The 25,362-nt window shown below is 25.3% G+C and overlaps 7 protein-coding genes across 10 annotated transcripts; 2 read left to right on the plus strand and 5 right to left on the minus strand.

Moving 5' to 3' along the window:
• Positions 1-321: 321 nt before the first annotated feature.
• Positions 322-4,590, minus strand: LOC128960647 (N-acyl-phosphatidylethanolamine-hydrolyzing phospholipase D-like). 4 transcript variants are annotated; one of them, XM_054306776.1, is made up of 4 exons: positions 4,290-4,590; positions 1,471-1,656; positions 512-1,252; positions 322-447 (listed from the first exon to the last, which is right to left on the minus strand). In XM_054306776.1, exons 1-4 carry the CDS (start codon positions 4,350-4,352, stop codon positions 340-342), a joined length of 1,098 nt encoding a protein of 365 aa, XP_054162751.1. In that variant the 5' UTR covers positions 4,353-4,590; the 3' UTR covers positions 322-339. The 4 variants fall into 4 exon arrangements, with proteins under 4 accessions (XP_054162751.1, XP_054162753.1, XP_054162754.1 ...); XM_054306778.1 differs by lacking the exon at positions 4,290-4,590 and adding an exon at positions 2,064-2,089; XM_054306779.1 differs by lacking the exon at positions 4,290-4,590 and adding an exon at positions 1,753-1,810.
• Positions 4,591-5,725: 1,135 nt separating this feature from the next.
• LOC128960650 (max-like protein X) lies at positions 5,726-6,821 on the minus strand. The gene has a single exon (XM_054306781.1). It carries the CDS (start codon positions 6,625-6,627, stop codon positions 5,959-5,961), a length of 669 nt encoding a protein of 222 aa, XP_054162756.1. The 5' UTR covers positions 6,628-6,821; the 3' UTR covers positions 5,726-5,958.
• A 366-nt stretch (positions 6,822-7,187) lies between these two features.
• On the minus strand, positions 7,188-8,373 carry LOC128960626 (signal peptidase complex catalytic subunit SEC11A-like). Its single transcript, XM_054306751.1, has 6 exons — positions 8,068-8,373; positions 7,891-8,000; positions 7,679-7,828; positions 7,502-7,621; positions 7,386-7,443; positions 7,188-7,308 (listed from the first exon to the last, which is right to left on the minus strand). Exons 1-6 carry the CDS (start codon positions 8,119-8,121, stop codon positions 7,258-7,260), a joined length of 543 nt encoding a protein of 180 aa, XP_054162726.1. The 5' UTR covers positions 8,122-8,373; the 3' UTR covers positions 7,188-7,257.
• Positions 8,374-10,365: 1,992 nt separating this feature from the next.
• Positions 10,366-19,842, plus strand: LOC128959963 (aminopeptidase N-like). Its single transcript, XM_054306006.1, has 16 exons — positions 10,366-11,355; positions 11,469-11,758; positions 14,697-14,852; positions 15,129-15,234; positions 15,304-15,424; positions 15,482-15,616; positions 15,707-15,770; positions 15,836-15,905; positions 17,180-17,314; positions 17,389-17,454; positions 17,579-17,909; positions 17,990-18,348; positions 18,717-18,922; positions 18,975-19,286; positions 19,373-19,454; positions 19,526-19,842. The coding sequence occupies exons 1-16, from the start codon at positions 10,903-10,905 to the stop codon at positions 19,673-19,675; spliced, it is 3,036 nt and encodes a 1,011-aa protein (XP_054161981.1). The 5' UTR covers positions 10,366-10,902; the 3' UTR covers positions 19,676-19,842.
• A 257-nt stretch (positions 19,843-20,099) lies between these two features.
• Positions 20,100-21,743, minus strand: LOC128960356 (MKI67 FHA domain-interacting nucleolar phosphoprotein-like). The gene is made up of 4 exons (XM_054306427.1): positions 21,225-21,743; positions 21,017-21,145; positions 20,805-20,913; positions 20,100-20,596 (listed from the first exon to the last, which is right to left on the minus strand). Exons 1-4 carry the CDS (start codon positions 21,372-21,374, stop codon positions 20,100-20,102), a joined length of 885 nt encoding a protein of 294 aa, XP_054162402.1. The 5' UTR covers positions 21,375-21,743.
• Positions 21,698-23,187, plus strand: LOC128959470 (tubulin-specific chaperone C-like). Its single transcript, XM_054305426.1, has 3 exons — positions 21,698-21,761; positions 21,845-21,889; positions 21,956-23,187. Exon 3 carries the CDS (start codon positions 22,146-22,148, stop codon positions 23,097-23,099), a length of 954 nt encoding a protein of 317 aa, XP_054161401.1. The 5' UTR covers positions 21,698-21,761; positions 21,845-21,889; positions 21,956-22,145; the 3' UTR covers positions 23,100-23,187.
• Positions 23,188-23,479: 292 nt separating this feature from the next.
• LOC128959460 (WD repeat-containing protein 82-like) lies at positions 23,480-24,711 on the minus strand. The gene has a single exon (XM_054305415.1). The coding sequence runs from the start codon at positions 24,597-24,599 to the stop codon at positions 23,607-23,609; it is 993 nt and encodes a 330-aa protein (XP_054161390.1). The 5' UTR covers positions 24,600-24,711; the 3' UTR covers positions 23,480-23,606.
• Positions 24,712-25,362: the final 651 nt, after the last annotated feature.

A 25,362-nucleotide genomic window follows, 5' to 3' on the forward strand; every position in this document is an offset into this window, starting at 1 on the left:
TTGGTATTTAATCCAAAAAATATATTAAATAAGTTTGACATCATTTTTATTATAGGATACACACTTTTTGTGATTTGAGGAAATAAAATTTTAAAAATACCGGAATATTCAATAAAAAATAACATTTTATTCTAAATGTTGTAAATTTTATTGAACTATACTGTAGTGTTTGTATAGTATTATACAATGTTAACAATCAATTATTGAAATTATATACAATATTTGCTAATAATTTTATAAATAAAAATAAACTCTTTATTAAAAATACTTGTAAAATAAAAAAAATTTACATAAAAAATAAAGCATTTATTAAAAGTGATGCAAAAAACATATCTTTGATCATGAAATAGATTTAGTTTCTCCGTGAGATATAGTTATGAATTCATTATTATCTAAATTATTATCTTTTAGGGCTGTCTTTAATTTCATCGGAGGCTCCAAATAGTACTATAATATTAATAAAAATCAGTAAATCATATCAAAGATATTTTTCAAAAATATAAATACTCACCTCATGTGCTAAAGCAAACGTTCCCCAATGTATACCAATACTTAGTTTACTTTTGACGTCTTGATGTATTTTAACGGCTTCTTCAGGATCGACATGTTGTGGTTGCATAAACCATCGGGGCTCATATGCACCTATAGGTATGGCCGCTATATCAAATGGACCGTACTTTTTCCCGATTTGTTCAAATGCCGGACAATAACCGGTATCACCAGCGAAGTAAAACTTGTGTTTAGGTCCGATGACAGACCAACCGCCCCATAATGTCTTGCGTTCGTCATTGACTCCTCTTCTTGTCCAATGTTGTGCCGGAGTAAATACAAACTTAATGTCAGGTTTAGTAATAATACAAGACGTTTGCCACCAATCCATTTCCACCACATTCTCAACGCCTTCATCTCTCATCCATTGAGACAATCCTAACGGCACAAACCACTGAAGTTTAGATCCAAAGCGATCCTTTAGCGCCAAAACACTGCCTAAATCCAAATGATCGTAATGGTTGTGACTGATGACCACCGCATCGATTTGTGGCAATTCTTTCACACTGACCGCTGCTTTTCTATATCGGGTCGGACCGAAGTATTGCGATGGCGACGCCCGATCACTAAATATGGGATCTGTGAGTAGAGTCAATCCATCGATATGAACTAGAGTTGTGGCATGGCCAATCCATGTCAATGAAATACCGGTGCCATCAAAATTAAAATTTGGTTTCAATAGCGGCAATGTCTCATCCAATACCTATTACCGTAATATTTATCCATTTAATAATCAATTCATTCCATAAATAAGTTTGAAATGTGAAAAATATAAATCAATATAAATCAATATAAATCAATATAAATCAATATAAATCAATATAAATCAATATAAATCAATATAAATCAATATAAATCAATATAAATCAATATAAATCAATATAAATCAATATAAATGATAAATTAATGATAAAATATTACCTTTTCTTTGGGAACTTTGCTGTTGTCCGTCTCAAACATGAATTTAGGAATACTCCACATATTAGGCTTTTTCCACGTCCGCCACGGGTTGTTAAACATGCCGTCCTCATGGATCGGTCGCATCAATGACGGGTCGTTGTCATCGATCGGCGGAAAACACGTCAATTCTGACATTGGTTTTGAATTCTGTGAACAAAATATTTAGATTTTAATTATTTTTTACAAATATTTTTTACTTGAATTTCAGTATTTAATTGTAGAGAAATAGGAATTGGAAATGACCTAGATAATAGTTTGAATAATTTATATAGATTTTTATTCATATAACACAAATATTTATTAATTGTGTTATTAGATAATGTATAAATCAATTTGAATTATTTTTAATGAATGTATACAGTATTGTATAATAATTTTAAAATAGCATTATTGACGATCAAAATAATTTAGTGTATACTTTAAATAATACAAGTATTTGTAAAAAATGTGTTAAGAAATTAAAACATAAACTTAAATATTTATTTAATGGATAATTCAAGTAAATCACACAATATTTAGAGTATACACTGAATTATTATTATGTTTTACTGTACTATTTGAAGGCCAGAATAGTTATATTTATTAGTTATACACTAATAATACACTAATGTTAACATTAGATTTGTGGAGTTTAGTGCAATTGCACTATTATTTTGTACTCCAGTCAACCTACCAGTGCTCTTACTATACTTTTATTATGTGTATTAACACTATTTTTCAAAAAAAATAATGCATATAAATTAATTACTATAATGTAAACTATTGCTATTTATGTGATTAATTTGTAAATTACAGAATATTTTTGTTGCATATTTTTTCTATATATAAACAATAACACAATATTTTTATATTAAATTTAAATATGTTGTAAATTTTGTCATTAATTTACTTAATTTATAATAAACCTGTTTACTATTATTTAAATATTTTAATAACACGTGATAGCTAATAATAATTTTAATTTACTTATAGTTATTATATAAAGTTAAACAAATAATTATTGAATTTTTATTTTATCATATACTATAACATTTATAGTTTAAATGTTTATAGTTTGTTATATGTTATATAATTTAGAAAATAAGTTATAATAAGTTAGAAAAAGTGAACTTATTTAAAATCATTATTTGGTTGCAATTCACTCTACTTTATTAATAATTAAATCTATTAAATTTATATGATATTAAAGTTTAAAAACTAATATTTGAGTAAATCTGAAATGAACAAAAATTAGATAACTATAAATTTAGTCAATTCAATAAAACTATAATAATATTATTTATAATTGAAATCAAAAAAAATTTCAACAAATATAATAATTTATATTTATTATAATCTTCTTACTTCTAATTATACGTAGAGATGGGCAAATAGAAAGTTTCTAGAAAGTTTCTCAGGAATAAATTTCTATAGAAATTTAACTTTATTGTTATTCTATGGGATCCCCATATCTATAGCTATTGTAATAATATATAAATAATGAGACATACTATTATTCATATAACATTATACTATGCACTACTATACAAAATGCGATACCTATATGTAAAATAATTATAATTATTTAATAATAATCAGTTTTGTAAAATTTTAATAATTATTTATTATATAAAAAGTTATATATAAGAATTTAAGTTAATTAAATAAATTAATTGTTACTTTAATTAATAATTAAAATATTAATACTAATATTTTATTATTACTTGTAAAAACAATGTATTGTTACATGATAACGTATATAGAGAAAAACAAAATTAACATGGGGATCCCATAGATAGAAATTTCTTTTAGAAACTTCTAGAAATTTCTCTATTATTTTATAAATTTCTCTTTTTTTGCTAACACTAATTATTAAGCTTAGTAAAAAAGGGGCAATAATACGCCGCGCGCTTTATTATAATAATATAAACTATCATGAGATACATAATTAATAATAATTATAAAATTGCAGTTAACATGATTTATTTTTTGTTGTTGATTAATTTATTGATAAAACTATATTATTATAAAATAAAAACCTGTTAACTGCATATTTGGTAATATTAATTTAATACAACACGCGATACATTGTTACCCCTTTTTTTACTAAGCTTACTAATTATACGGTATTGTAAATGTATTTTATAGTTATCATTTGCTAAAAAAAGTTCATTAAAGTTTAGAAATTATTTTTTTAGTTAGTTTTAGTTAAAAACTATACCATTTGATAGAATTTACATTCATTGGTAAAATATTTTTAATTTTACTAATGTATTAAAAATTCTAAAATATATTTGATATAAATATACTACTAAATTAAGATCAAATGAGTCAAATTATATATATATATATATTAATTAATTTTGTGATTGTCGTGTTTTTTGTAATTTTTAAATTTAAATTTGAGATTCAGATAAAATTATTATTGTTTCTCTCTCTTGTTCTCTCTCTCTCTCTCTTATTTTAATGACCCTGGACAAAATGGTCAACAAAATTTAGTATAGATTGATATTTTAGGATTAAAATAATTTAAACAATATTTAAAATGACGTTCAGATGTTGGTTTGGCAACACTAGACAACATTTTCAACCGGTTGTTATGATACTGTACTGTATATAATCTAAATGATAATGCTTATTTTATTTATCAATGTATTGATACACTACAGTATATAAATATAAATACAGTATTATATAATAAGTTTTTAAAATTGTATTGCTAATATATTTACCATTTTAAGATAAGTGTTGTAAAATTTAAAAAATATAAATAAAATTCACAAAAAAATATCATTACTTACATTATAAATTTGAGAAAAAGCAATGTTAAAAGTATAACATAAAAATATTAAAAAACACTTCATATCTTATATTATTTATACAAAATATTTATTAAATGTTTTTAGTTTTATAATTAATTTTAATTTTATAGGAAAACTGTTTTATCAATTTGTTATAATTACTCATTTTATTATCAATAAAAATATATTAAAATTGATTTCTTTTTATTTAAGACTAAAACACGACTTATATTGTTTTCAACTGAAGGACAACTTCTATGGAGACAATTGCAAAGATTATTAACTTTTATAATACAAATGATTTCAAGTTTGCGTTTCAATTGAATCAATTTATTGTAAGTTTAGTGCAATTGGGATGTACTTTACTATACCAAGTAATTCATTAATGATAAACAATTATATATATACTGTATATTTATATATATTTTTAATAAATAATATAAATATAAGAATATTCAATCAATAATTTTTCTATCATTAATTCAAATATTTTTGTTAGTAGTGTATAATTTTGTTGACTAAATGAGTCAATAAAGATATTCATAAATATATACTTTTTATACTATTGATACATACATACAATATATTAAATGAAAAATACACTAAAAGTTTGGTTAATTTAATAAATTCTCAATTTTAGTGCTATTTTGTTGTTCAAGAATTTGAAGATAAACATTACAGTATTTTTTCAAAAAATTTGTAACATATTATGATATTTTAATATTATAATAAATAAAATACAAATTAATTAAATATTAAAGATATTTTATTACTTAAATCTGATTTTTAATGGCTAAAATTGAAACAAAATAATAACTATGTATTAATATAATATATTCAATTTACTTATAACAAATGTTTTAACAAAAATCTTAAAAATATTATAAACAATGCATATATTATGCGTAATGAATTAACAACTAACTTCATAATCGATTTAATATTGTTTGAATAAAATTATTATATAATACTATATATGAAATAAAAAACAAATAATTGTAATCTTCATCAATATCCTGTTTTAAACTGATTATGCAATATATTTATATCAAATGTATTAAAATAATATAATTTATAGTAAATTACTTAAAAGCACTTCAAATAAATTAAATATTATGAGTAAATATAGTACCGGTAATTCATTTTTATCATTATAAAAAACATTTAATTTGCTCAAAAACTTGGTATATTATGTATAATTTATCTAAAATAAAATTAAAAATTATTAATTACTTATAATTATTGCATTTAAATATGTATTAAAAATTATATTTTTATGTTTAAAATTGCACTCAAATATAATATACTGTATAATGAATAACTGCTGATATTTTAATTTAGTCAACTAATAAAATAATAATAATAAATACACACAAATCTAAATCAAATAAATTGTTAATATTTGTGACAATTATTCTCAAAATATAACTGTTTTTTATAGAATTAGAATAATGTGAAGTCATTTAAGAAATATTTGAATTCAATTTTCAGACAAATATTTTTATAGGTTTTATATTTAGAAAATAATGCATTGAATAGTTGTGAACACATTTAAAGAATTGGTATTTAAATGAAGTAATTGATTGACAGTCCATCCAAACAAATGGTCGGACAAAACAAAATGTGCGGTCAAATGGTATATCGATTCAAGTGTTGGCCAAATGTCAGTTCACTTGTCTAACAATTTTTGTCTCATGATATGGACGACCATCTCTTGCAGTGTCTGTGGCTTACAATTCTCTTCAATCCAATGAATGGTACAATCACTCAATTTATCGAAATTATTGATTTCAACAGATTTATCGAAAGACTCGAACAATTGATCAAAAATGGACACAAAAATAGCAAACTTTTTCTCGTCAGTAATTTGGTTGGTCTGTAGACCTGGTTGTGACTGTTGGTGTTGTTTAACCATCTTTTCATAGTTGCCTTTCATGATCTGTAATCCGACCACTTCTTTACGCAAACGATTCAACTCCTTCTCCTCTTTGCGCATATCATCGGACATCTTCTGAATGTAGTCAATAGACCTCTGAAGAATTGTGGCCTTCGAGAGCTTATAACTTGTGGTGGAGTCGTGTTGAGCACAAGTGGGCACCAGATGTTGTAAATCTTCATAACCTCTTTTGATGGCATCTCTTCGTTTCTGTTCCGCCTGAGTATGAGCTTCACGTCTGCGCTCTTTATAACTGATGGACGATTTCTGGTCGCTATCCTCGTCATCGGTGGTCAGCGAGCAGTCCGTATTCTGACCCGAACTCAATGGCATCTCGACGTTGGAGGTCGTTGTAGACGTCGCTGATGTCGACGAGTAGTTTGAGCCGTATATGGGATTCATATTTGCGATCACCTCTTGTCCGGTGACTATTGCAATCAATGCACTGTTTGTTACACTTTGGGATCAATTGACTCATCAAATACAAGACACAAAACACATTATCCGTCAATCCATCTAATGATCAGTTGTTTTGTTTTTTTGTATCAAAACATTGTATACGTCTTTACAAATACTTTACACCACAGATGGCATAACTTTCTTCACGATTTCATTCAAATGAAATACAAATTTAAAATCAAATATTTAATTATAATTTCAAAATAATAATTATAACAAATCATTAATGATTTAAATTAATGTCTTATAAATAATAATAAAACATTTAGAAAACAATATCTTTTTTATAATCAAATTAAAATAAATATGTTTTAAAATATGTCACAAAACTTATCCAAATTGTTATGAAATAAATACATCTCTTAAATAAATGTCAAATAAATCAGATTTGCTTTTTAAGAAATTTCAATAAATCTCATCGTATTAAGTATTGTATGAAAAAATGCTTATATATTATGTGTAAATATTGTACACTTATTATATAATATATAATGTATACGTATTAAACAATTATATAATCAATCATTTTTTTCGGCAGACAATCTTTGGAAGGACTGACCATTTTGGTGACTATCACTCTCTGTGAACTAAAACAAATAATCCAAGACATCCCAAGACAGCGTACTTAACAATAAATAATATATTAATTAATGTCAAGTAATCAATCAGTTATGAGTTTCAGTATTTTTTTGCTAATATACCTTAAACTTTGGATAATCATTCATAAGAATGGTAACAATGCCAACATAGGGAACAAACCTTTTGATAGAAAAATAGTTAATATATTGATAAACAAAATCAAATGTATGGTCTCTACCCTCGGGCTCGACCGACAATATCTTTTTTCTGTAGCCACAGCTGTCCCGGAGCGTACAGTCCTCTGTCATCAACTGAATTGTTGTCTCCTTTTGTCAATATCTTTACCGAACCGTCTTCTCTATAAATTTTTTAAAAAAACATTTTAACAAATGAAATGTTTAGCTTAAAAATATACTTTTCGTGAAGCTTAAGAACTCTGTGAACAATAGGAATGTCTCGGCCCTCGACTTTGAAAACAACAATATCGCCGACTCTGATGGGATCTTCTCTATAATTGGTCAGAAATAGTAAGTCTCCCCGATGGAAAGCAGGTTCCATACTTCCACTATAAGATATACAATTTCATATCAATCTAAACAATTGTTGTCATTTCATTAGTAGACATACCTGAGGACAACAACAATCGGCGACTCACTGCCGGTGACAACCATAAGACCTTTCCATATCATCAGTGCTGAAGACACAATCATTCCAAAGTTGAGCACTTGATATAATAACTGGACATCACATAAGATAATGTCATTTAATACAACATTTGTCATATCTATAACATCGGTAACAGACCTGTCTTTTGCTCATTTTGGCCAAATCGCCGAAACCTAACGATTCCATAAACATTTTCTTGTGTTATTTGACCAAAATTTGGTCACAAATTTGTACTAAAAATTGTATTTATTAAAGAAAAACAAATGATTGTCTTTTGGGATGTGATGAGTGATCTCGTTATGAATGATCTGATGATGTCTTGTGGTGTGTATTGCAGTCAAACGTAAACTCAATGCTTGTGTGACACGACTTATGACAAACACATCACTGTATTTGCCATTCAATACAATACTATAATACAGTATATGTCACACATTTGGCGCACACTTTGAATAATTGCTTCAATTTATTGCAACTTTAAGTTTATTTTCATTAATTTAGATATTTTAAACATTTGTTTCAAATATACTGTAGCTTTAATTTACTAAAATAATAGTAATATTTTTCTGATAAATGCTTGAATGCTTAAACTTATTGGGAACTTATTGGGAAATTAATTGTTATGTTAATTATTGAAAAAATAAAATTATTTAATAAGGATCTGATTATGTAATATAAATGCAATATATCATTCAATATACTGTATCAATACAATAGATATACAATACATTATACAGTAGTTTTGTTCAGTAATATTGCTTTATATCTAAATGTAATGCGAATAATGCTATTAATATACACATACAATACAATGTCTATTTAATATTGTATAATAACTTATAACATCAATTATTAATGATTTGGTGCATTGATATATAAGTACAGTAAAGTAAAGTATATAAGTCTATTAATTTTCATTAACTAATAAAATATGTTTAATTAATTGGAATTTGTTGTTAGATTTAATGTTCAGTTATTAATATAAATGAGCTTAAAGTTAGTGTATCTTATATAAAGACATCAATAATTTGTTACAATTTTATATTTTCTTAATAATAAAACAAATTTCAATGGTTTTAATTTGAATAATTTAATATTTATACTTATTTACTAATAATAGTATATAAAATTTTTAAAATGTATCTACAGTATAATACTATATATTAGACAAATTTTTAGTTAATTTTTTAAGTTAATTAGATATTTGAAATTTTGAGTAAATATTAAAATAAATTTATCATTTATGTATAATAATTGTTTAAAATTTAGATTATATTTTTAACTAAATGTATATTTTAATTAAATATATGTAGCATTATTTAGCAAAAACCTATTACTTTATTAATTTAAATTATTACACATAAGTAAGTTATCTCACATATAAAATACTTTATAATTTAAAAACCATTACAACAATATCAAAAAATGACAAAATAATTAACGACTGAATAAACAATTTTAAACAAATTGAATAAAGATTTTTAGTGTGTTTTGTCGTGTTTTGTAGTTAAACAAAAAACCATTTGTTTAAATAATAAAATATGACATAAAAATTAAATTCAGTTCGGATTTGTTATTATTTTTATTATTAAACGACATTTCATTTAAATAATGTTTGAGTGAAAAAGATTTTTGTTTTTTTCCTTATTGAATATTTTTAGCATATTTTTCCAAATGAATAGTTTTGTTTTCATATTTTTTATTATGTTTAGTAAACCTTTTTTTACTGTTTTAATTTTTTTTCAAATGACGACCAAGATCATTCATCAAATATTTTATCTCAACATTTAATCTAAGTATTCAATTAAAAATTTAATTTAAAATAATAAAATTGGTTATTATATGAGAAATTAAAGAATATTATTAAGCAAAAATGTAAATTAAATACTAGCAATAAATACAGTACTATATAGACAACTGTATGAGCACAATGATCCAGTATATGTTATATAAGTTAGAGTACTGTATATACAGTAGTATTATATACAGTATGATAATTGTGTTGGATTTCATGGACATTACTTAAATGCAGTCAAATGATAGTTACTGTAATAAATTCACTTAAAATAATTTATTAAACATTATATTTATTTATTGATCTAAAATATTAAGTCATATGCCTTGTATTGAAAAGCAACATAAAGGGTATAAAATGGTTATAATAAATATTATTATACTAATAAAGTTTGTTATTGAAGAAAAACATTTATATAATATATATTAAGAAATTAAAAAATAAATAAATGTGTTTTATATAAAATAATAAGAAGTGAGTTATAAATATATAACAATTGATACAGTATTTTGTAGTTTTGTTGTATTGAGTCAATAAAAATCTATATAATTATTATATTAAATATAATAATTGTTAATTTTGAACACTTGCTTACTATTTAAACAGATAGTAAATGTTAATTCAAATATCTATTCAGTTGTTCAGAGATATGATAGGAGTGACGCTTGAGTTGAGTGACTACTAATGCAAAAAACTTGTTAAGAAATAGAGTTGATTTGAATACCAGTGCAAGTGTTGGCCATAAGCTTATAAATTGATGACAACTAACTGTTGAGTCGTTAGTTTTAATGGTTGTATGTTTGGATGAAGACTAAGACTTCAATTTATTAGAAGAGTTACCAAATGAATGACACGAATTGTTAGTGAGAGTCGTGTGCTCTCAGACCTCACCATTTAATACCAATGCTTTGGTCGGTAATCATCAAGAATTGACTATAATTTCTAACACCACATAAGCCTCACCTAAACTTAAGCCAAAAACCACTAAATAAGAGAGTAATTCATTAGAAGTTTAGGCGGAATTGATATCACATCTTATGTTGTGTTAAGCCGTTTATCGATCGACTCGAGATCTGGTATATACAGTCAGACTCTCCTCATAGTGTTTGTTAGTTTGAACTGTTTGGCACTTGAAATACTGGTGCCCACGATATGCCAAACACAACCAAAAGTATATTATGAGTGTCACCAATAAGTTTGATATGGATGTCACTGTCACTGAACATAATCATCGCAATGCTTACCCCATAGGACACGACAATCAACACATGAACTCAACAAATAAGGGATTTTTTATTAAAACTTGGGTTATATTTATCTTACTCTTCATAGCCATCACTTGTATTGCAGGCATTGCTGTGTTTGTGGGACTTTTTAATCCTTTTCAGAGTTGTGTCTGTGATAATAGTACATCACTTTTGTCTAAATGTATGAACAATCAGACAAATGCTGACAATAGATGTTTATCTTCACTATCTCGTGATTGTATAACCGATCAAACAAAAGTTGCATCACTTTATGCATCAACTAATCGTCAATCAGTCCGATTACCCAAAAGTATTGTTCCCACACATTATGAGGTTCAGCTCCAGACATATATTGGACCACAAGATTTCTACTTTGATGGCAATGTTTGTATTCAGTTATATGTTTTTAATTTTTTTTAAATAGTAAATTCTAGTTATTTTAACTTAAAATTTATCTTTATTTGTAATTATAAATAAGTTATAAATTGTCTGTTTAGGTGACAATTTGGTTAGAGTGTAGACAAAGCACTGATAACATTACTGTTCACATCAATGACATTGTCATCTACAACGAGTCGGTGTATCTGTTGGATGACCGCAAACAGCAATTGCCATATATCTCACACTTCAGTCACGAAACTAAACGACAATTTTTTATAATACATTTGAATACATATCTAAAACATGGAAAGCAATACATTTTGCAAATCAAATTCAAAGGCAATCTTAACGATGACTTATCCGGTTTCTATAGGAGTTCCTATAAGGACAGCGCTGGCAATAAAAGGTTATGTCCTATCATTTTTTATTTAACTTTAAAATTAATATTAAAATATTTTTAATAAATTATACACTTTAAACTGTACAATTTTTATGCAATTACTATAACTTTTTTATTTAACAAACATATTTATACTATTTTATGAGAAGATACATCTATTAGAAAAATAAAGTGATTATTTAAATTTGTTATCAAATTGGTATTTATATTTAATGGTAATGTAATATCAAATAATAATGTATATGATTTATATTTATAATTTATAAAGTAGTTAAAGATGAGCATATTTAGTAAAGTTTAACGGTTTTTCAAATTACTATTTAATATTGATATAGTGAATCAAAAATATTTTCAAAATCGTGATATTATTATTGGTAATAAAGATATATTTTCAATCAAATAATATGTGATTTTAATACTGTATAAAGGTGTGCTATTATTATTATTATATTAATATTATTGCATGAATCTTTGTTACACGTTGTTTAATATTGCATTAAATTGAGGGATAGTTTAATAGCTTAAGGCTTTTAAAGGGTCATTAGGCTAACAAATAGTAACAATATTTTATTGATTTCATTATTAAACTTATAATTAAATTATATAAATTACTAACCTTTAATACTATCTTTATTTAGTCTATTTATTTTCTTTAATTTTTAATAACATGTTATGCATAATAATTATACTGTACTTAAATATATTTGTAAAACTTTAATAATGACAAACAATTACATATTTTGTAGTAAACAGGAAATTTTCTAACATACACACACATACATAGTATGTATGTATTATGTATGTATGTATTACATACACATGCATACACATACATACATAAATTTTATATAAAATAAACTACAAACCAAAGCTTTATTTTTATGCTTTTAAAGTAAACAAAAAGTGGATATTTTAAGAAAACTATCATTTAAAAAATACCGGTATAACATATCATTTTAATCATCATAATTAAGTATTTTTAAATTTATAAAATATTTAAGTACGGGTTTCTTAAGCATTATTGAAGTTTTATTTTGGTTGATATTTAATAATTTGTAATTTTGTTTTATTGATAAATTTACATTTATTAAGAAAAAATATTGTCACTTTAAAAGTTCAAAATTATTAACACCAATTTTATTTATAATTATTTATTTGTTTTATCAATTTACCGTACTTTCAACTTCACTAAATTAGTTCAATTATAACATTTAAATTGTTAAAACACGTAAACTCAATAAATAATAATTTCTATTACCTATGTCTTTGTGACAATATTTTATGTAATTTTTTTTATAAAAGTAACAAATTTTAAGCATATTATTAACTTTAAATGTTAAGGATAAATATTTATTTATTTATACCACTATCATTATACAGTATATCATATGCTAATTGATAGTTTGGATATCATTAAACAAAAATCAATCATTAAACAATCATTTAACTATAAAAGTGTCGGATTATTTTATTTTTATGGTTTTAGTCAGAAACTTATATATAAATTAATATTTATATCGATTACCCCACTGGCGTCTCTTTAGGCGCCCAACTATTATAATGTTTGACCGCATTTAATGAAATTCATTTCAAATGAAATATTATAATTAACAAAATAAATACTTATCTAAAAAATCACTTAACAAAAAAAATATTTTTAGAAAAATTAAATACAGCTAAAACAATGTCAATGAAACCTTACTAACAATTGTTAATTAATACCTGTAAATTTGAAATCACACCCACGCTTTTAATCTAACATTTTAACAATATTGATATTTTATTATAGTTTATATTAATATATTGTATTAGTATTTTTAGTTTTTAATTTATAGATTAACTAATGTTAAACTAATTTAAATGTACAATTCAATTACAATGAATTGAAAATTCAAGTTAGTATTGTATTAAAATTTAATTAAATTTACTGTAAATAATTTTATATATTTAAAATTTATTGTTAATTTAGTGTATTTCTTATTTGATTAGGTGTTGTCCACATAAGACGACCAGATTTTTTTTGATTTTCCAAAATCCATAAAATATAGTTTTTTCCTAAAAAATAGAAATAGATTTACTTTTGAATTTAATTTATCCTAATCTCTAAAGTATGTAAACCTATTAACTTAATAACTAATTTGTTTAAAAGAATATCTTATGTCTAAAAACTAATGACAACAAAATTATTTACTAAATAATTTATTATGAAATCGCAAACAAATATCTTATTTTAGATTTAAAGTATAAAATAAATGCTAAAAACAATTTAGTTTGACTTTATGTTAACGTGATATATATAATTATCGATATAAATAACTTGATAATAAATTTAGAAAACAATTTGCATAAAATATACAGTATATTACGTTATTTTTATAAATTTTTCAATATTTTTAAAACAAGTTGAAATATATAATTTTCTCATAATTTATACACTAAGTTATTTTTTAAGTAAATAAAAATACCTTTAAATTTTATTTTTATAGTATAAAATTTATACACTTATTATACGGTATATGCTTACTACTGTAGTTTAAAATATTATATATTTTAATACTGTATATTGTATTAATATAATTATAACAGAATTTGACAAAAATTTAGTTAATCTAAAAAAGTCGTTTGAAAATATTTCTGAATAGTTAATAAGTTAAATGATTAATTATTTGTAATAATTAATACTGTATATACATATAAAAATTATATTAACAAATAAATATAATTAATTACTAAAATTATAGTAGTTATATCAATATAATCATTAAATTTAGTACATTGAAAATAAATTTGTTTACAACTTATATTTACAAACATATAATTGTTATATAATTAAAGTAATTAATAGTTTATTTTATAAACTATATAGAATTTTAATTATATACTATAGAATATACATTATAAATATAATATAATTAATATGAATGACTGACTGACTGACCATCAGATGGCTTGCGGTCACTCAGTTCCAGCCGACGGACGCCCGACGAGCCTTCCCGTGCTTTGACGAGCCATCCATGAAAGCAACGTTTGCCATAACATTAATACATTTACATAATTATATATCGATATCCAATATGCCTAAAGTTAACACTGAAATAAGGTATTAATCTTTTTATACAAATTGCTTTACTTTATTATTAGCTTATCTAAGCTTATGTTTCAAACTCATTGGTTAATCAACTTATTAAGTTTGAAACTTTGCAATGCTATTAGTTTCTTACTTTATAAGTTAATGATTAATTAATTTATTTTTTAGTATCTAAAGTAACTAATATTATTTTACTAGCTATAGAGTATATTAACTGTAAAAATAGTAACTGTTTAAATAGAAAATATTAATAAATATGAATATATATGAATATATAATTGACATTAGAGGGGAATGGGTTGCCGACACATTTGCAGCAACGGTCAAAATGTCAACTTATTTATTGGCATTTTTAGTCAGCGATTTTCAATCAATATCTCATGAAAATGGAAATGTATGCTATATTTAGTGATTTTAATGATTAGCAAATTATAAATGATTTAATATTAAATATGAGTTACAGTTCCGAGTGTGGTCGCGGGTCAATGCCATTGAAACAGCAAATTATTCATTAAAAGTGGGACCAAAACTACTCAAATATTATGAAGACTACTTTAATATATCGTATCCATTGCCAAAAATGGGTAAAATATTATAAAACTAAAATGTTTGCTTAGTTTGATGTTAATTATATATGCCAGATATGGTAGCGGTTCCCGATCTAAATGCCGGTGCAATGGAAAACTGGGGATTAATTATATACCGAGAGACAGCTATGCTTTATGATGAAACTGTTTCTTCATCACATAATCTTCAACGAGTGGCCACAGTTGTCGGTAAAATTTACCAAATAATACTAATAATAATAAATATTTTAAAATAATTAAATTCAATCAAATAATTTTCTGATAATTTAAAATACAAAGCACACGAATTGGCTCATCAATGGTTTGGCAATTTAGTGACTCCCAAGTGGTGGGACGATCTATGGTCTGCACATTATTTAAAAATTTTGTAAAATTATTAGATAATAGACTTAAAAATATAAAATTTAGGTTAAATGAAGGGTTTGCCTCTTTTATGGAGTACGAGGGCGTGGATGCTGTTTATCCCAAATGGCAAATGGTTTGCATTTTATTAATTGTTTTTTAATAAATATTTTATAAAACAATTTATTTCTTAAATTAATGAATAATATTTAAAAGTGTCTAAAACAATAGTTTCATTGTTTATATTTAATGATTTCATTAATTATTTTTAGTAAATGTAGCAATAAATCACTGAACCAAATGCTTAAATACCAGTAATTATTACATTTAAACCTAATGTTGATTTATTGCAAATTAGTGATAGAAATTTTCTACACTTATACAACAATAATTGTAAATATTTGTATTTAGATTTTTATAATTATATAATTAAAATTATTTACATTTAAATAAATATATTTATATTAAAATATTATTGATATTATGTATTGATATTATCGTTATTCGTATGAAAAACAAAAATACTTTAAAGATTAAAAATTTTATTAGCAAATTATAAATTATATAATGAAAATGTTGATACTAAACATTAATATAGAAAATAGATTTTGACAATTGATTAAGTTTTAAAATAATATTTCATTAGAAATCAAATACTAATTAAATACAATTTAATTTATAGTTATATTTCACAGTTAATTAATGAAATTTTCATAAAAATTTCTATATATTAGTAATAAATGTCTATAAAAAATTTTACTTTATTAATATACTATAAGATTAGAATACCATATAAATTATTATTATAATACCGGTATTATTAATACATTATATAAATTTCTATCACTACACTACTAATGTATATAATACCAATATTTTATATTATTTTTAGTAAAATATTTTATTCATAATTTTATTATTTTATAGATAATGACAACAAATTAAAAAATATATGACAAGTCATATTGAATTTGTCAATTTTAAAAAACATGATATATTTTTTAAAAAAGTATAGAAAAAATCAAAATGATTACATAAATATAAAATTATTTAAGAAACATTTTAGAAATTATGTAATTAAAAAAAATCTTTTGCCAATTTATATATTTAATATATTATAAAATCCTAAAGGACTAATTATTATATATATATATATATATATATATATAATTTTTATGATATAATACATTACACTTAATATCATTTAATTTGATATATTAAGTTAATATATTGTTTTAATTAATGATATTATTATTATTAAAAATATATTTTGAAATTTGTATTTGACTGAAAAGTAAAAATATAAATATTTGCATAATTAACAATACAAGCCATTAATTAAAGTAAAAATTGTATAGTAATGACAAATTTTGTTTTAAAAACAAATAAAATATAATTGTTTTATAATAGTTTCAGCAGTTTGTTGTCGATGAGATTCAGGATGTGTTTGAATTGGATTGTCTGACAACATCACACCCGATATCAGTTCCGGTTCATAATCCGGATGAGATAAATGAAATATTTGATAGGATTTCTTATGGAAAGGTTTTGTTGTAAAATAATAAAAATTTATTTAATTAAAAGTTTAGTCAATTATTATCACATACTCTACACTATAGGGCGCATCCATTATCCGAATGATGGCTTACTTTCTAAATCGGGATACTTTTAGGAAAGGAGTTTCTGTGAGTTTTAATTATAAATATTGATTATAATTGAAATTTTTTATTACAGTTTAATTAATATTTTTGAGTTTTTATTTTAAAATTTATTTTCTAATATTTTGTTATAATTTTGGAAATTATTAAGAATTATTTGAATGCATGGCGTTATGATAATGCTGTTCAGGACGACCTCTGGAACTATTTGACATTAGCTGTTAATAATAGTCTTAATGTTAAGAAAGTGATGGACTCGTGGACACTGCAAGACGGCTATCCAGTGGTCACATTGACCCGAGATTACGACAATAGGAAGGCGTGGTTAACACAGAAGCGATTTCTACTCGATGTCAATAACAACCAAAATAACGGTAGTATTGATCCATCGAAATACTGGTGGGAAATACCAATTACTTACACAAACCAACGGAATGCCAATTGGGATCCAATTACTAAACTATGGATGACTCGGAGCAGTGGTAATTTAATTATAATTGTTTGTTAGTGTAATAGTTTATAATTTTATAAATAATTTATTATATGAATTGTTGTTTTATAGCAAAACATTCAAAAGTGTTTGCTATTAAAGATGAAGATATTCCTAAAAATGACGAATGGATTATAGCTAATCTCCAAGAGGTTGGCTATTATCGAGTAAATTATGACAAAACCAATTGGGAACTCATAACCAAACAATTGATGTCAGATCACAATAAAATACATGTCATAAACAGAGCTCAACTAATAGACGATGCACTGGACCTGTCCAGAGCTCATCTTCTTGATTATCACATTGGACTCAATATAACCCAATATTTGGTTAATGAAAAGGAATTCATTGCCTGGGAGTCGGCTCTCAATGCCTTTTCTTTCATGGATCGTATGCTTAGGAGGAGTGCTGCCTATGGTCTCTGGAAAGTATGGCTTTTATTACCACATTTTTTATATATTTTTATGTCTTATACTATAATAAATCATTTCTTTACAAATTGATTAATAATTTAATATGAATACAACGTGTAAACAACACTTGCATTTCAAATATTATTTCAAAAGAATTGATTTAATTTTATAACACTTTCTTTGATTTCAAAAAATTATATTATTTTCATCTAATAATTAAATTAACTTTATTATACTAAATCACATAAATAAGAGTTACTTCCATAAAGAATTTTAAGCTAAATCATAAAATTTATTATAGTATAAAAACGTGTAGTGATTATAGTAATATAAGTGTCATAATAGCTAATATCATTAAAGAAATATTATTTTATTATTTTTAGGCTTATATTTTGAAGATAATATCAAATTTATATAAAGAAATTACTTGGACTGTAACCGAGGACTCAGAGAATATATTAGAAAAATATCTGCAAATTAGTGTAATCGGTTGGTCCTGTAAATATGGTTATCCTCATTGTACTCAACAATCAATGCAATTATTCAATCAATGGCGAGAATATGTCGAGAATAAGCAATTCAAGAATCCGTAAGATTTTCTAACTTTAAATACATTAAACACTATATGATATAAATTATAGGATTCATCCCAATCTAAGAAGTATTGTTTATTGTACTGCTATTGAAAACGGTTCCGAAGAAGATTGGAATTTCTTATGGAATCAGTTTCTTAACGTTTCTGTTGCCTCAGAAAAAGACAAACTGTTGCGGTCTTTGGCCTGCAGTCGTGAACCATGGCTTTTGTCGCGATTTATGTGGCGTGCATTCAACGGTTCCAGTGGTATACGAAAACAAGACGCGAGTTATGTCTTCCGATCGGTGGCCACAAGTAATTACGGTCGAGATATTGCTTATAATTATTTGCGCGATCAATGGCATCATATCGTCAAATAGTAATTCATTATAGCTTAAAATTATTGCATTATAGATATAATTTTCTAATTGTTAAATAAACTGTATTTTTAATTAAAATCAATAGCTTTGGAAAATCATTTTTCTCGTTCGGAAGTTTAGTCAAATCTGTGACCTCTTCGTTAAACACGGATTTTGATTTAAAACAGGTTTGCAATCAATGTTAAAGCAATCTATAAATTTAATGATTAAAACTTTATATTTTGATTGCATTGTTTAGCTCCAAGAATTTTATAACAGTGTTAAAGACAATGTGGGAACAGCTCAGAGATCATTCCTTCAGGCCATTGAACAGACCAAAGCTAACGTGCATTGGATGCAAAGCCATTACCAACAGATCGATAATTGGCTCATAAAACACAACACTTAATCCGATAAACATCTTAAGTCTAAAAAGTTTTTTCTTTGAATTTCTTAGTTTTTACTAAAAAGTTGGAAAAAATATAATGAATTGAATCAATCTTTCAATTTAATTGACTACTAAATCATTAGATTAGACACATAATAAATGTAATTAAATCAGTGGTAAGTACTACAACCTGTATTGTATATCTAAATATTATATTTAGTTTCACCAAAACTTATTTATATAAAATAATAACAAAAATTCATTACAACTTTTTATGTCACAATATAAAGTAAACTTACATTTTATCACTTTTTAAAAAATAGATTCGAAAGATTTTATCAATTTTTTGTGCCATTAAATAAATGTATAATAAATATTCAATTTGTTTTATTTTCACACATATAATTAAAATTGTAATACATATTTCGTATAAAAAATAAAACCATTATTTTAATCGTTTCTTATTTGCCGATAATATTAAAGAAAACTTATATAAATTGGGAAACAGTAGTCTCTTTCGGGCTTTACGTTTGTCACTAAATTGTTTATTCAAATCAACGATCGACTCTTTGATACGTTTGACGATCTCTTCCTTATTGATCTTCTGATGTGTTTTTCTAACAATTGTTTTCTTACTCTTTTGTCTTTTTAATTCATTGTTTGTCATATCATTCACAGCCAATGCTTTGGCTTCTCGTCTAATCGTTGAAAAACTCAGTGTATTAACGATTTCACACTTAAAGTCAATGCCATGTTTTTTGAGTTGACTTTCCATTGCTCTTACTTTCGTCAGTCGTTTTCTGGTCAGTTTGATCTCTCGGTCGATATCTTTACTTCTGTTATGTTTCAATTTATGACTTTCTGTAGAAGTAATCGACAACTTATTCCAGTTTTTGAAGATAAGCGGCATTTTCTTAACTTTAAAGTCCGGAATATATTGACCTAAAAGTAAATAATTTTGATTTTAATATATGAAAAATACTTCAAAAATTATTATAAGATTACGTCCTATAGTTGTCAACAAATTCACATTTTTGTCTTTAAGTTTATTTAATGTTAGGTAAGAATAAAAAGCAATAAAATATGACAAAACAAAACAAAAGGAAACTTAAAAACTAATAATTTTTGTCATAAATGTATTAATACTTACATTTGATTATATGGTTAAACATAAGATAATTATTCATAGTTTCTGCCACTATATTAGCCACTTCTTCGAACTCAAACTCAACGAATGCATAATTTCTTCGATTTCCTGTCTATTGATATGAAGACAAATAATAAGAGTTGTAATAATAATAATAATAATAATAATAATAATAATAATAATAATAATAATTGTGACACAAAATCAATTAATACTTTGGGATTTCGTGAAATCCTTAATCGTAAGACAGTTCCGAATTGAGAGAAATATTCAAACATTTCTTTCTCGAAGAAACCAAAGGGTATGTTAGATATCCTAATAACACCTCTTGTGTCGTGTCTTTTCTGTGATAAACAAAATCAAATGAATGGTATTATTATTATTAATAATTATATCATCAAATCATTGATCCAAAAGACATACGTGTTTGCCGTCAACATTCACGTCATTATCTGTCATCAGTTTCTTGTGTTTAGAGGTTTTCTTCTTCTTCTTCTTAATGTTGAGATTGATATCATTTGAAGAGTTTGTGAGAGCCTTAAGCTTAGCCACGGATTTGGTTAAAGAAAACATTATTTAATCAAAAGTATTGTTAATTCAAATCAATAGACAATTGATTGAAAAGACTATTCTTTGCAAACATTCATTCAATTCATTCAATACAACACTCAATGCATTGAAAAACATGTGCTTTTAGTTAGAGGTGTTGTCGTTGTTGTCATATTATTAGAGGTGTTGACGGCTTTGTATTATATGTTTGTAATGAGTGTTGCGATCACTAAATAATAACCAATTGGTGACCAAATTGGCGGTGATTTTGTTGCTACCGATAAATGTTGAAAAGATATCCGAAGACCGAGTCATTCAAGTGGTCTCAAGTATTCAAAGGTGTACTCTATGTTGAGGCCATTCTCTTCTTCGGATCGTTTTATTTCTTCCGCAAACTGTGTCGCGACCAAAGTCTGTAGTGATGACCACATCTGTCATATAATTTGATTATAATTTAATTGTTGTCTAAAATAATGTCTTTTCAATTGAAACAGATTATAGACATAACTTCTATGAAAATCACGGCATTATTCTTGAGAGTAGGTTTTCTTCAGATTTAAATGTTTTGTCATTTGAAATAAGTTATGATTTGTTTTGTTTGACAGCCTTTTACAATGTAATGGATTTGGTCGGACACGACTACTACCGAAAACTTGATTATAAGGCCTGGAATGTCCCGATTCCCGATAAGAAGTGATTCATTTGATTGTCAAATAGTTTTCAAATTTTTAGTTATAATTATAGGATTTGTATATCATATACGATATATTATCATATATTCAATTAATTGACAAAATGAATGAAAATTTAATTAAACGACAAGATATCAGACAATCTACTTATGAATCTAAAAGACGTGAAAAAGAGTCGAATAAGATTGTCTCAGAAGATAGTGATTATAGATTGCAACAAATTAATGATTTAAGAGATAAGATTGAGTTAAAAGTGGATCAATTAGACTCAAATATGACTAAAAGTGATATCAACAATGCTTTCAAAGAGTTAAATAGTGATTACGATAGACTCAGTCAATATATCAATGAATCGGTCCTTTATTTGGCTAAATATAATCAAAAGTTGTGTCAAACAGTACTTAGTTCTTTGCGAAACAAAATTGATACTCAAAATGATTTATTAGTACCGAAATCAAAATTTTCATTTAAGTCCTCATTTAAGACTTCAACGGTTAAAGATTTACCTAAACCTAAGGTCGAGACTTGTGATGAAATAGATTCTGCAAAGACAGCAATACATGAAATGTTTGAATTTATTGGTTTCAAAAATAAGAGCGACTGTGAAGAACCTTTGCGAATGACTGGCGAAGAGTGTAATCTAAAAGATATACATTTGGATGGAATCACTAATTGTCGTATTGAGATAATTGGTTTACCAAACACTTTAAAGATAAATAATTTGACGAATTGTAATGTATTTTGTGGTCCAATAACGACATCTATTTTTATATCCAATTGCAAGAACTGCGTCTTTAATATAGCCGCTCAACAACTAAGACTTCACACATCCAGTGATTGCAAAATCTATTTACACGTCACGAGTCGGGCCATTATTGAGGAATCGATACGAATTGGTTTTGCACCTTACGATTGGACCTATGATGGCATTGAAGAAGACTTCAAACGAGCAAATTTGGATATAAATACTAATAATTGGCAACAAATTGATGACTTTGATTGTTTATCTACAGATAATTTATCCAAAAATTGGTATTTCATTGATTTAGAAAATTAATTGTTTTAATTCTTTTGATTCTCTAAACTAAGATTTTCTTACACTCTTTAAAATAAAACATTTTAACAAAACATAAATTATAACTGAAGACAATAAATACTGTATTCAATTGAATTGTTAATTTTGCAAAATTTTATACAATTATTATAAAGAAAACTTGTTATATAAGTGATAATTTTATGATAAGATATACCGTAAATATATTTAACAAATATTTAATGTCTTTACAAAATAAATTGAATAAAATAACAATTGAATGTTAATACATATGAAATGTTTTAAATGATTATTTTAGTGATTGTACTCAAGAGTCAAAAAAAACTTTAATCTATGGAAAAAAAGTCTAAAATAATTCAATGTTAAACATATTGTTTGATACAATCAATACTATAGATCCAAATGATGTCAAATATTTGTCATTTATTGAATTTATAAAAAAGTTTTGATAATTTTGGTCAATAAATATTGAATGCAATGATCAAGTTATGTAATGAAAGATTGAATGTCTCATTCATCGGGTGTGGCCGGTATCCAGAAGGACATTGTACTACAAGCAGAGGCTAACATCATGTACTTCGGATTAAATTGAACGCACTGTACGGGTGACTGGTGTTCGGCCTGAAAAATAGCCACTTTGTTACCCGTAATAGCATTCCAACAGTGAATACGACCGTCAGTGGATCCGCTAAATATAAACTGCGAATCGGGTGAGAAAGATGCCTCCAATGGCAGGCCTTTGTTGTTAACGTGACCCATAAGTGTCTGAAGTGGTGTCCCTTGAAAGGCATCGATCGTATGAATGATGTTTCCATTGGTGTAAATCATAATAATCTTGCCGTCGGGTGAAAATTTGAGACCAGTCCAGTCACAGTCCTTGTCCTGCGGGAGTTTGAACGTATTGAAGGGTCCCTTATCGAAGGATCGCAGGTCATACAACTTCACCGATTCTGAATTGATTCCAACAGCAAATATGAGTCCTTCGGGATCAAAGTTGGCAACCGGTCGGCCTAATAGATGCATCAATCCCTGACAATTAGGTGATCTCAGATCCCATAATCGGATTGTTTTATCGAGAGAACCACTAAGAAAAGTATCGTCAACGGGACTCATACATAAAGTGACCACTTTTTTTGTGTGTCCGGGAAAATATCGGATGTATTTATTGTCGTGTAATGAAAGGTATCTGATTGTGTCATCCACTTTGTTGGACGAGTGAATGGCTGTATTGGCGGCGTGTGTGTAATGGATGAGATCGACGCCATACTTCTTGGAGTTGAGTGACCTCTTTTGTGTGCCTTTCTCGCAGTCATAGATGACAATCGAGTCGTCGTCCGATGAGGTGATCAGTGTCTCGCCGTTGGACGAGAAGTCAATTGAATTGATTTTATCGGTGTTTTCCCGAAATACTTTGGCCACATGAAAAGTGGTCAGAACCGGCTCTATTAACTTCATCTCAACCCTACCGACGCCCTGAGCCAACTGTCCATCGATTTTAACCATTATTTATATCATATCAACGGATAAGTCATACAAACACTCATCACTTGAGTAGTGCTCACAAAACACAGCAAAACAATCATTACTTCAATTGATTCAAATGTACATCAATTACGACAATACATGACTTTCAATGCATTCAATGTATTATTGGATCACAAATTGATTAATTGATTGATTGATTGCATTGATATTAATTAATATAGTATTATTCAAAGTTTAATTGCCATTATTTGATTATAACATTTAAATAAATATTATTAAATTATTTAAATGACAAATTAACTATTATTTATATAACTTATAAATTTAATACCATTATATATATATATATATATATATATATATATATATATATATATATATATTATACTGAATTATTTAATTAATTAAAATCACTGAAATTACATATATTTGGTATATAAGATAAAACTATACTTTTAAAAAATTACAAAATTAAACAATTGTCTGGATATTATATTTATATATTATAATTATTAAAACCGTATTAGCATTGCTAATTTACCAGTGTAAATTATTTGTCATTTTAATTAACATTTTACAATATATACAGAATGTATAAAAATTTATTAATAATTAAGAAACTTATAATTTAGTGTATTATAAAAACTACAATAATTTATACATTTATTATTCTATTATTAATATAAAATTTATATACTATAGAGTCTATAGTATAGACACTTAACATATTACTCTATTATCAATCATTTATTATTATTTATTTAATTTATTAATAATAAGC

This window comes from Oppia nitens, unplaced genomic scaffold (assembly GCF_028296485.1).
Source record: "Oppia nitens isolate AA-2021 unplaced genomic scaffold, nextdenovo-longstitch-racon4-pilon3 scaffold4_pilon_pilon_pilon, whole genome shotgun sequence".
NCBI lineage: Eukaryota > Metazoa > Arthropoda > Arachnida > Sarcoptiformes > Oppiidae > Oppia > Oppia nitens.